Raw genomic sequence first — 13,721 nt, 5'->3', positions numbered from 1 at the left:
TATTAATATTTGAGATTAGAACAAATTTGTTGTGCCTTCCTAACGTCTGTGGAAGTATAGCCAACACCATGTCTCAGGCCTATCCTTCAATAAAGGGAAATATGTAAAAAGCAAAATGCATTCTGTGAATTGTGAACTATATTCAGATGGCAGATGGGGTGGGGAAGGCATGTGCCAAGCAGGTGGCCTACAGAATTGGTTTTACTGGTCAATACTACAGGTAAATTCACCCTGGAGAAGGAATGGCAACCCACTCCGGTATTCTTGCCTAGAGAATCCCATGGACAGAGGAGCCTGGTGGGCTACAGTCCATGGGGTCGCAAAGAGTCAGACATGACTGAGCAACTAACAGACACACAGGTAAACACATGCAGTTATTGCATCACAGAACTTCTATATAAAGTTAGGATCCATAAAGGGTTTTAACTATTAATGAAAGGTGAGGTTTTAAAATCTTTTCTGCAGAGGCAAACAGAAAAAAAATCTATTTCAGTTTAGGCTCTACACAGAAGAAAAAACTAGTTTGGTTATAGACTAGATATCATGTCACTTTGGGGCATAAATTCATCCTGCAAACAAACTCAAGAAAAAAAAAAACCCACGGGCCAAAACTTTAATTTACTTTGGACCTGGGTTGCTAGGCCCCTAGAAGTCCACACACTCTCTCTCTAGAGCAGGGGTAGGCAGGCTAAGACCCAAGGCTAAGTCTAGAACAAAGCCTCGCCCATCTGTTGATGTCTATCGCTCCTTTTCATGTTATAACAGCAGAGTTGATTGGTTTTGACAAAGACCATGTGGGCCACAAAGCCTAAAATGGTTACTACCTGTCCCTTTATGGAAAAGATTGTGACCCCTTGCATTAAATACTTATAATAATGTCAAATGTGTTCAAAACAAAACAAAACCAATTAAATTAGCAGAAAACAGTAGCCTGTAAATTGGAAGTTGACCAAAGAGTAAAAGTTCTGGTTAACAGTCAACTTAATTAAGTATTCATCTTAAAATTTCAAAAGTCATCACATTATGGTTCAAATTCAAAAGCATGATGATGGTTTAATCCTGAATCTTCCTGTTCTCCCCAAGACATACAAAATAAGGAAAACATGAAGTGGGGGAAGTGAAAGAAAAGGAAATTAAATTTCCAGAGAAACTGGGAATGAAAATAAACTCAACAACTCTAAATCAGATGTGAATGTACAAAAAGTCAATGAAACTAAGAGAACCAGATAGAGAAACCTGCAAGAATGCAGAAAGGAAGACAAGGAACAAGGAACATGGGAGAAACCTAATGGCAGATCTCAAAAATTACCCCTCTCATTCCCACAAAAAATGGGCCCACTCTCCCTCAACATGAGAAAAGCTATAATAAAAAAAAAGACAACAGGTTGCGGATAAGCTCGTGTGCGGTGGCGGAATCAGCTTTGGCTGCAGGGGGAGACTTTGGCGTGATGTCTCACACCATCTTGCTGGTATAGCCTACCAAGAGGCCAGAAGGCAGAACTTACGCTGACTGTGAATCTGTGAATGAGTGCAAGGAAGGTGTTTGTAAAATGTATGAAGACCATCTGAAGAGAATGAGTCCCAATAGCCCCTCTATCACATATGATATCAGTCAGTTATTTGATTTTATTGACGACCTGGCAGACCTCAGCTGCCTTGTTTCCCAAGCTGATACCCAGACATACCAGCCTCATAACAAAGATTGGATTAAAGAGAAGATCTACATGCTCCTTCGTCGACAGGCCCAACAGGCTGGGAAATAGTTGAGTTTGGAAGCATTAGGGGAACGGGGGTGGGCTTGGAACACAGATGTGTGCAGTGTGCTGTAGTGGAAGTTTTGTATTATAGTTATCCTGTTTCCATTTTGGTATACCCTAGCCAGAATTGAATATAGATAAAATGTGATGATCTTGTTCAATCTGAAAACCCCTTTGCCCCCCTACCTCCCCCCTTTTATTTTTACTGAAACATTTTTATGATGATTTAGATGGAAGTTGGTTTTTGTCAGTTAACGTTGGTTCCAGTCCCTCAAACTGTTCATACCTGCTTTATAACATCCACTGTACTAATCCTTCTTCGAAATGGGGTGGGGAGTGGAGGCGCAGTTTAGTTACGTCCTCAAGATAAAAGTCTTGGTGAAAAACAAATAAATGTTCTTTAGTTATTAAAAAAAAAAAAAAGGACAACAAAACACAAAAAATGTACAAAAACCAGATGGGATCACAAGACAAAATCCAACTTTCTCTTGTATACAAGAGATACATTTAAAACAAAGTGATTCTGAATGGTTAACAATAAAGAAATGGGCAAAAATACACCAAGAAAAGACCAACTTGCCGTCCCCCAAAATTCAAGAGCCATAATATTAATAATAGACAAGGTAGAAATCAGATCAGAAAACAATAAACAAACAAAGCACCTTATACTATTAAAAGACACAATTCACAATAAAGATTTAGTAGTTATGAATATCCATGATAGCAAATCCTACAAAGCATAAATTCAAGAATATATAAGAAGATAAAAGCAAAAATAAACTAGTATTTTTATACTTTTATTAACTTTCAGAGCATGATAGATCAAGTTAATATAAAAAATCATAAGTAAGGAAGAGAAGACCTAACCAGGAGCAGTAAAGTAGATTTTAGACAGACTTTATTTTCTTGGGCTCCAAAATCACTGTGAATGGTGACTGCAGCCACGAAATTAAAAGATGCTTGCTCCTTGGAAGAAAAGTTCTGACAAACCTAGACAGCATATTCAAAAGCAAAGACATAACTTTGCCAACAAAGGTCCGTATAGTCAAAGCTATGGTTTTTCTAGTAGTCATGTACAGATGTGAGAGTTGGACCATCAAGAAGGCTGAGCACTAAAGAATTGATGATTTGAACTGTGGAGCTGGAGAATCCTCTTGAGAGTCCCTTGGACTGCAAGGAGAACAAACCAGTTAATCCTAAAGGAAGTCAATCCCGAATATTCATTGGAAGGACTTATGCTGAGGCTGAAGTTCTAAAACTCTGGCTACCTGATGCAAATAGCCAATTCATTAGAAAAGACCCTGAAACTGGGAAAGATTGAAGGCAGGAGGAGAAGGGGACGACAGAGGATGAGATGGTTGGACGGCCTCATTCACTCAATGGACGTGAATCTGACCAAAATTCTGGGAGATAATGAAAGACAAGGAAGCCTGGTGTGCTGCAGTCCATGGGGCTGCAAAAAGTCGAAAACAACTGAGTGACTGAACAACAAAAACAACCTATGTTATATCTTGATATAATAGGATTTACCTCCTTTTCAACTATCTGTGGAACAATTATGAAAACTGGATTCCAAAGAAAATGTGAATAAATTACAAAAAGGAGAAATAATACCCACAATATTCCCTGAACACTATAAAAAAAACAAAAATTCAAAACAAAATTTAAAAAACAACTTTTTTTACATAGAAAATCTGTAACTCTTGCTTAAACAACTCTGGGGCCCATGTGAAAAATGAGCATGACTCACCCACATCTGCTTCATCGCGGGCATGAGTGTTTCTGACAATAAGGCATGTACACAGGCTTTTTTAATGTAGCATTTCTTATTAACGATTACATCCAAAATGTTCCTCTCACCAGAAGTCTCTTTAGAGTTCCTCTATTTTCTCAGTAAAATAAAGTCGTCAACTGAGAGTAATGATGAGGAGTGAACTGTTGGAAGTTTTAAAGGAGAGGAAAATGTATGAAACAGAGCTGTAGAGAGAGTGGGGATTATGAACTTAAAACCTGGTAAGTGAGAAGTACAAAGAGGGCAGCGGGGAGACTGAAAACTTGCCAGGAGGCTCAATGGACTACGGAGGTAAGGGTGAAGAACTGCCAGTCTGGATCCTCTTTGGAAGTAAGCTGGAAACATCAGTAGCACTTGAAGAGTAAGATATCTGAAGTGGAAATTACAGGATTCACTGCAGGTACACAGAGTCAAGGGTACCACAGAATGGAAGGCAAGATCTTTGGAAGAGAGATCAAAAAAGTTGAGAGGCCAGTAGTATTTAATTGGATGTTAATACACCTGACTAACGTATGTGGGACACAGACAGTGAGCCAGAGGCTATATTCTTCCAGGAATTAAGCGCAGTGACCAAAGGAACGACAGAGGAGTGGAAGAAGAAGTAATAGTGTGGTACAGTCTGATGACATAAGATTCAAAGCTGAGTGATTTCAGGGAGGATGGAGTAAAAACAGGAAATGGCAATAAGAGGTAAAGAGGATATTTATATCAATTCTAGCCCAGCTGTACTTTGAGATGAAAAAGAAGGGATCACTAAAAAGGACTGCAGGGGAAACTGGAGTATTCAGGAGGGAGTCCTCTCCTGCACACACAAGCTCTCTCCTGTTGCTGCTAACAGTGATCTGCAAATGAGTCTTCTCACTGAGACTGCACAAGGACTCTAAATAATTGAATACAGTTATCTACACACAAAAGGGCCAGAACCTTGAGTTCATAATTCTGGTCAGAACTAGAAATGGAGTATGTTCTTGAATCTAAATAGCAACCATAGTATATACATAATTGTAGACAAATTAAGGGGGGGAAAAAAGCTTACAACTCTTTGAAAAGTCATAAAGAATTCAAAGAAAGAAAGTACCAGGAAAATAAATTAGAATATTTAACAGTATAGTAGAGAAAGTCATATATGATTGTCCCAGTCACCTTCACACACCAGATATCATCTTTCACAGAAGCCAAAAGACGATCCTTGGGAAGCTTACTTTAGAAGAGTAATACATACACAGAGATACTGCAATAAGATTAGGAACAAAGCCCTGAAAAATGAAAAATCCTGAAGTCATGGAATGCATAGTAAAGATAACTGGGTTAATTTTAGCTCTCAATTCATAAGTAAAATCCAAAGAAATAGCACCATCTATTGGAACTTCTCATATTTAAAAATACACATTCTCAATCCTTAGAAAATGTGTCTATAATGTAACATTTCCACACATTTAGCTAAGAAGATACATATTATAGTGCAATATCTAACACAAAATTTACAAGTTTATATTAAAAAAATACTAATTATTGGATTGTAATTCTAATTTCAAATAACTAATCATTTTGATAAATTCAAATTAATATCTATTAAAGATAAAAATATTCTCAACCAATAAAAAAATAGAGTATAGCTAGATGTTCAAAGTAACTCACAGATATGGTATTCCTGAATGCTGCTTGTATAACCATATATTGCAGAATATCCAAATATTATGATCATGACAACATCTCTACTATCCAACTCCATAATGTGTGCAGAATGTCCCTCCACAGCATACTGCTGACCGTGTCCAAGCACAGTGGGAGTTTTTGTACTCCACGACTGACTGTGTATGTTAAACACCCACAATTCATCCGTGACATTGCCATCACTTGTTTCAATTCTGCCTCCATACATAAAGATGTTTTCCTGTAAATTAAAAAACATATGTTAATACACAACATATTTATATCTTATCAAGATACATGAATTAAAGACTATGTTTAAACATTAAATTTTAGTAATTGCTCACAACATGCATAAGACATAGTTCTTATGTGTAAAAAGTCAAATGGGAACACATGAGCAATGATGATTAATTCTTTTAATTACAAGAAGGGGGGAAAGCCATACTTTCAAAAAGTTACTTTAAGGTGTTTTAATACATATTATATGGCTAATTAACCATCCTAGTTGTTAAGTCCCTAGTTGTTACATCTGAATTTTACCATCTATTTGTACCGCCTTGTGCTAGTCTCATTCACCATTTCCATCAAGCATTGTTCACCAGAAAAGTAGACACTTTTGTGTATATTATGTGGAGTACATTTTTATTACCACTTCTCATGGCTTTAGAGAATACTTTACAGCACTTATAAATTATAAAAATCATATGTGATTAAATCATATGTGATTGAAATGAATGATATATAAATCATTACTATTTCAATAACCTAGAACGAGAAAAGAATTTCTTCAACCTAATAAAGAGCACCTAAGAAAAACGCAAAGCTAATATTGTATTTAACGATAAAAGGCTGGATGTTTCACCACGGTCAGTTATAAAGATGCCTGCTTTTTGCCACTTATATTCAACACTGTACTCAAGATTTTTAGTCTGAGCAAAAATGCAACAACTGAATAAAGGCATCCAGATTGGAAAAGAAGAGTAAAATATTTCTATTTGTAGATGATAGGAATTTGTATATAGAGAATCTTAAGAAATAAAAAATTAGAGTTACTGACTTCAGCAACACTGCAGAATAAAAGATCAATGTCCAAAAAATCAATTTATATTTCTATACACTTGCAGTGAACAATCTAAAAATGAAACTTAAGTAAACAATTCAATTTACAAAGCATCAAAAAGAATAAAATAACTAGGAATAATTTAACAAAGGAAACTCCAAATTTATACTGTGAAAGCTACAAACAACTGAAAAATCTAAATTAATACAAAGACATCCTGTGTTCCTGGATCAGAAGACTTAATATTGTTGAGATTGCAGTATTCTCCAAACTGATCTACAGATTCAATGCAATCTCAGTTCAAATTTCAGATCTGTAGAAACTGACAAGTTGATTCCAAAAAATCATACAGAATTGCAAGAGATACAGAATATTTAAACAACCTTGAAAAAGAAGAATAAAATTGGAGGATTAACACTTTTCAACATTAAAACTTTCTACAAAGCAAAAGTAATCAAGATAGCAAACTACTGGAAAAAAAATAAACACATAAATCAACATAACTGAGAGTCCAGGAAAAAAATCCATATCCTTACAGCTAACTGATATTTGACAAAAGTGCCAAGCCCATTCGATGAGGAAAGACTAGTCCCCTCAACAAATGATGCTAAGAAAAGAAGATAGTTACATGCAGAAAACTGAACCTAAATCCTTACTGCACAGAACATCCAAAACAACTCAAAATGGATCAAAGACCTAAAAGTAAAAGCTGAAAAAACTATAGAACATTTAGAGAAAACACAAGCTAAATATGCATGACCTAGGATTTGACAACATATTCTTAGATATGACACAAAAATCACAAGCAACAAAGAAAAAGTATATATATTGGATTTCATCAAAGTTCAAAACTTCTCTGCTTCAAAAGACACCACCAAGAAAGTAAGAGTTCACAGAACGGGAAGAAATATTTGCAAATCATGTACCTGATAAGGGACCTGTATCTAGAACATATAAAGAACTCTGACACCTCAATGATGTTAAAATGGGCAAAGAACTTAAACAGATATTTCTTCAAAAAAAATACAAATACCCAAAAAAATCACATGACTACTAACATTTGTAGTCAACAGCAAAAGGCAAATCAAACATAAAATACCACTTCATACCCATTAGGATGACTATAATCAAAAAGACAGTAACTAGTGTTGGCAAAGATGTGTAGACATTGGAACCTTCATACAAAACTGGAAATGATACCAAAAGCACAGACAAGAAAAGAAAAAACATATAAATTGGACTATTTCAAAATTAATAACCTGCCCATTAAAGGACACTATCAACAAAGTAAAAAGACAGCCCACAGGATGACAGAAAATATATGCAAATCATAAATCCAGTTAGGAGATAAAATCCAGAATATATAAAGAACTCCTACAACTCAACACCAAAAAAAGAAAAAAAAACTTAAAAACAGGCAAAAGACTTAATATATGTTTCTTCAGAGAAAGCATACAAATAGCCAATAAGCACTTGAAAAGATGTTCAACATCACAAATCATTAGGGAAATACAAATCAAAACTACAATGAGATAGTGCTTTACACGTGCTAGAAATTTTATTATTTAAAAAAGAAAGAAAGAAAGAAAAATAGAAAATAGTAAGTATTAACAAGGATATGGAGGAACTGGAATCCTTGTGCACTGTTGGAAGGAACAGAAAATGGTCAGAGTTTCAGTTTTGCAAGATGAAAAGAGGTCTGGAAATAATGGAAATGACTGTATAACAAGTTGAATGTACTTAATGCCACTAGATGGACGGTACTGTTAAAAATGGTAAAATGGTAAACTTTTGTGATGTGTATTTTATCAAAATTTTTTAAGTGACTGATTTGATGACAAGGTATAAAGTCATGGACAAAAACTCAATCTTCTTTTCTCCCCATGTTCAATGGAGGAAAACAATATGGCAGTTCTTAAAAAAAAAAATTAAAAATAGAATTACCATTAAATCTAGGAATTTCCCTTCTGACTATCTATTCAAAAGAACAGAAATCAGGGACTTGAGCAGACAGTTGCATACTCATGTTCACAGTAGCACTATTGATACTAGACAGAAAGGTGAAAGCAACCCAAGTATATACTGATGGATGAATGGATAAACAAAATGTAGTGTATACATACAGTGGAATATTATTCAGCCTTTAAAAAAAAGAAGTGAAAAAAATTTTAAAAAGAAGGAAATTCTGACACGTGCTATAAGACAGATGTATCTTGAGGACATTGTGCCAAGTAAAATAAGCTGGTCATTATATAAGCCAGTCATTTATTAATCATTAAATACTGTATGATTCCATTTATATAAGGTACCTAGAACAGTCCAACTCACAGAGACAGAAAGCAGAAGGGTGGTTTGCCAGGGGCTGGGGAAGGGGGGAAATGTGGAGTTACTATGTGGGTACAGAGTTTTAGTTCTGCAAGATGAAAAGAAGTCTGGAAATAATGGAAATGACTGTACAATAATTTGAATGTACTTAATGCCACCGGATGGACTGTATTGTTAAAAATGGTTAAAATGGTAAACTTCTGCTATGTGTATTTTATCAAAAATTTTTAAGTGATTGATCTGATGACAAGGTATAAAGTCATGGACAAAAACTCAATCTTCTTCTCTCCCCATGTTCGATGAAGGATAGCATTAAAATCTATTTTTTTACTAAAATAGTATAAAAAAATCTATGACACTTCAAATTATTGTGATTCATCTGATCTCTTGTTTTCATTAAGTATTTGAAATAAATCTGAGATTTAGTATTTTTTTCTCTAAGGCTAATTTTAAAAAAAAGATTAATATTTAAAGCAGGATCCATACCTGATACAAAGCAAGAGAATGCCCATATCTCTGGAGAGGTCCCCTTGATACAGCTCCTACATTCCATATACTGCTTTCTAAATTGTAACTAAAAACAAGAAGAAAATAAATATAACTTCATAAGCTAAGATTCATTTTAGGGTTTTTAATTTGCATATGCTTTATTTGTATTTAAATATTCATTAAGTTCAAAAACAATTACAAATAAACTCATAATTTCATATACCATATTAGAAATTTTTAATAAAGACTCATTCAACATATACCTACTCTAAATTAGGATTCAATCATCTGAATATGTAATATGCATTAACTCGACTAGGCTATTTATTACTGGAATTATTCTGTTCAGCTTAATCATTTGAACCAGTTGATTAACCTAAACAATAGTGAGCTCTTCTACACTTTTAAAGTCACATGGGCCTCTTTGTTGCCTCTTGAAATCTCCAAGCAGCATCTACCTTAAGGCTTTTGTCTGGCTCTTTTCTCTGCCTCCAGATAACTGCACCACCAACATCTGACCTCCTTCAAATCTGCTTAGTTCTCATCTTTCTCATGAAGTCTACCTTAACCACTGCGTTTATAACTGCAACTCCCTCCCCTTCAGCATTCCTAATTTCTTACCCCTGCTACCTATTTTCGGAGAAGGCAATGGCACCCCACTCCAGGACTCTTGCCTGGAAATGCCATGGGCAGAGGAGCCTGGTGGGCTGCAGTCCATGGGGTCGCTAAGAGTCGGACACGACTGAGCGACTTCACTTTCACTTTTCCCTTTCATGCATTGGAGAAGGAGATGGCAACCCACTCCAGTGTTCCTGCCTGGAGAATCCCAGGGACGGCGGAGCCTGGTGGGCTGCCGTCTATGGGGTCGCACAGAGTCGGACAGGACTGAAGCGACTTAGCAGCAGCAGCTATCTATTTTGCTGTCTATCTATATCCGTCTGTGTATACATGCGCATATACATAATTCACTTTGTTGCTGTTGTTCAGCAGGTAAGTCACGTCCGACTCTTTGCAACCCTACGGACCGTAGCCCGCCAGCCTCCTCTGTCCATGGGATTCTCCAGGCAAGAATACTGGAGTGGGTTGCCATGCCCTTCTCCAGGGGATCTTCCTGACCCAGGGATCAAACCCAAGTCTCCTGCTTGCCAGGCAGATTCTTTACCACTGAGCCACTTGGGAAGTCCTGTATACTTGTCTATCACGTTACTTACATTTTTTTTCTAATTGTCTATCTTTACTCACTACCTTCACAAAGACAGGACATTCATCATATCCACTGATATATCCCAAGCTGTTATTGTTCAGTCACTAAGTTATGTTTGACAATTTTGCAACCCTGTGGACTATAGCCTATCAGGCTCCTCTGTCCATGGGATTTCCCAGGCAAAAATACTGGAGTAGATTGCCATTTCCTTTCTCTAGGCAATCTTCATGACCCAGGGATCGAACCCACATCTCCTGCATTGCACATGGTTTCTTTATCACTGAACCACCTGAGATGTTCCATATCCCAAGTACTAAGCACATAATGTGTTCAAAACAATTTGCTATGCCCATGATGACAAGTTAATTTTCACTAATGTCAATGAATAAATATTCTGTAAAATACTCTCTAATAGACACTAATACAGAACGTTTACATCATTTACTGAATAATTTGTCTTAAATGTAACATGTACACCTCAATTAAATTCTATTATAGAAGATTAATCAACTTATTACTGACACCATCACTTCTAAAAAGCTTTTTAAACATCCTTACCTACAACTAAACCGCCTTCAGAATAATGAAAAAACATTCTCTAACCTGTGAAAACAGCAACAAAGTTACTTCTAATCTTATACCTCTAGTTTACTACAAAACTAAATAAACACTGTAACCAAAAGAAACAGGTTTCAGACAAAAAAATTATAAACTATCTGGTTCAAATAGAAAATATATATTTAGGAGAATATAAGCAAAATTCGTCACTTAATTTAAAATGTGCTATTTAACTTGTACACAAACTTTTAAGATTTCCAAGTTTCCTTGACAACTATACTGTCTTCACAACTCTACTTTGCAAATACCACAATTTAATACAAAATTGACTCTATTTTCACAAACTTTTCATTTTCATGAATCATGGTTAACTTCCTTTTCTTTTCCACATTTAAATCTCAGTTCCTCAAGTTCTTTGCATATCTTAATAATCCTATCAATTCTCTTTCAGTTCTTTCTACTATATTTTCTTTCATTGCTACAGGATATTGAAGGAAATTGTTATCCTTCACTTATTAAATGTTTACTTAAAATTCTTCCTCCCTCTCTTCAGAATTTATTTTACACTTTGATTCTGGTCATACTCAATCATAGTTTTAAAGCAATCTCCTCTTAAATACAGAATTTTTTAATCTCCTAAATTAATAGGGCTAATATATTCACAAATAGGGTTTATAGATACAGAATGCCCAGTTAAAACTGAATTTCAAATAAACCACAAATTTTTAGTATAAGTATGATCCATGCAACACTCGAGAAAAAACTGAAAAATAAAATAAAATTACAAAAGTCCTATTCATACTAAAAAATTATTCACTATTGATCTGAAATTCAAATTTAACTGCGTGTCCTGTATATTTATCTGCTAAATATAGCAACCCTTTTGGGGCATACACCATATGGTACACTGTCCAAGGACATTTCCAACTGCTTGATGCCCAAGTTGCACCAGTCGTTACATATTATGAATATGACCCCTGAAAACAACACTGATAATCAAATTATTCTTATTCCCTCTTTTATTCTGTTATTGAATAGTTCATAAAATACAATCACCAGATGAAAAAAATCAGATAAAGCTGGCATCCATGCAACCCTCCTTATCATCCAATTATGCAAAGGACAATCTTCACTGAGTCCACAGTAAATCAATAACCTATCTTACAACACTGGTACCGCTCTACCAATAAAAGTTTGCAAAGTAAATGCAGAGTAAAAGTTTAGGCAAATTAAAATTTGAGGAAAAAACTGAAAGTATTCTTATAAGTAATTATACTTCATTCTGAAAAAATAAAAGGTGACCAGGATTCACAAAGGCCAATATAGGCCTGGCCTGGCCTTATTTAAAGCTAACACTTTCTTATTCAGAATTTAATAAAAGCACTCTAGAAAGTTAATGAAATGTCTACATAGAACAAACATATATGCACAGTGACAAATAACTTTTGGATATACTGAGTTTATATATTCTTGAATCAGTCCCATGTGGAAAACAGATACTATTACAAAGAAAACCATTCATAAATCGGCATAGCAATAAGACATTTAGGATAGTCTTCATCATCCAAAAATACCCAGCTTAAAAAATAGATTGCAAAAATATGGGGAAAAAACTTACTTCAAGACCATTTGAAAAGAACTGTAGTTAAAAGTATATCCACCGATCACCCACATAAATTTCCCATGTAAAACAGCTTTATGGGAAGCCCGACCTACGGAAGGACTGAAGGGTTTAACATTTGGCAGAATCCAGTAAGACTCAGTGGAAGGAACATTCAAAGAACAATCAGGACCTATTTAAAAGAAAAATCAAACAATGCAGTGCATTAAACAAAGACCTTCGACTACAGAAATAGAACATATGGGTTAAGAGAATTTAAGAATTCAATGCTCATCATATTAATAAATATAATATATATAATAAATAGTCTGAAATATAACTTACAGGAAAAACTCTAACAGCAATGTAATGCTTACAGGAGGAAAAAAAAATCATATACTCAAATTAGGCTTGAATATGTTCAAATATATATCACAATTTGAAAGAATTATTTTAATAATATAAATTTCAGATTTATTTTAGTATGCTAATATTCTACTTGAATATTAGAATGGAAAATGGAAAACAAAGTACTCAAAACCCAGTTCTGTCACTAAAAGTGTGACCTTGGGAAAGTCTGTTTCCCTCTGCCACCATCAAGCCTTCATTTATAAGAAAGAAATATCTCCTCAGGCTTATTATAAATATTCAATTTTTTTAAAAAACAGAAATTAAAGCCTTTTTAAATTGTAGCACTTTCTGTTTACAACTGTATTAAAGAAACCACAAAAATAAAAATTACATTTTTTCTTAGCAGCATTCTTATTAAGAACAACCAAAATTGGCATTGGTAGGGAGGCTTACTGTCCATAAACTGAAAAAATTATTATGCATAATAAAAAATATTAATGAGTACAGGATAACTTAAATACTGCAAGTTGAAAACACTGTCTTTTCCTATCCACATTCACTATGTCGCTCATGAGTCTTGGTTCATCATCTGTAAAATGTAGCCAACTAGACTAGATCAGTGTTTCTCAAACTTCAGTTATGGAAGGAATGCTCCTAACGGAAACATATTTATTTTCATCAAATTTAAGGGCTCATAAACTATTTTAATTCTAATGAAACTAATAGAAATATATTATGTTCAAAGTTATTTTATAAATATAAAACCAACATAAGCTTATAAATTATATTCATAAAGAAGCTTATAAAATCAGTAAAATTAATATTTGCTTAAAATGATGGATGATGTTGTTCTGCTCAAAGTTAATTCATTAGACTCCAGTTGAAAATGATATTAATACTATAGCACCTTTTCTACACAACTTTAAGATACT

General features: G+C 34.6%; 1 protein-coding gene and 1 pseudogene across 1 annotated transcript in view; one reads left to right on the top strand and one right to left on the bottom strand.

Annotated features, from left to right (window-relative positions):
- ATRNL1 (attractin like 1) overlaps positions 1–13,721 on the bottom strand; it is a 766,939-nt gene that overhangs the window by 699,961 nt on the left and 53,257 nt on the right. The window contains exons 6-8 of the mRNA XM_061162736.1: positions 12,457–12,631; positions 9,074–9,161; positions 5,188–5,443 (exon numbers count right to left, since the gene is read on the bottom strand). Of these exons, the coding sequence (XP_061018719.1) occupies positions 5,188–5,443; positions 9,074–9,161; positions 12,457–12,631 (519 nt within the window). The remainder of the gene's footprint in view (positions 1–5,187; positions 5,444–9,073; positions 9,162–12,456; positions 12,632–13,721) is intronic.
- On the top strand, positions 1,449–1,884 carry LOC133070767 (enhancer of rudimentary homolog; annotated as a pseudogene).

The sequence above is a fragment of the Dama dama genome, chromosome 15, assembly GCF_033118175.1.
Source record: "Dama dama isolate Ldn47 chromosome 15, ASM3311817v1, whole genome shotgun sequence".
NCBI classification, from domain to species: Eukaryota; Metazoa; Chordata; class Mammalia; order Artiodactyla; family Cervidae; genus Dama; species Dama dama.
The sequence above is the reverse complement of the archived record's forward strand: the minus strand, read 5'-3'. Positions and strand labels throughout refer to the sequence as shown.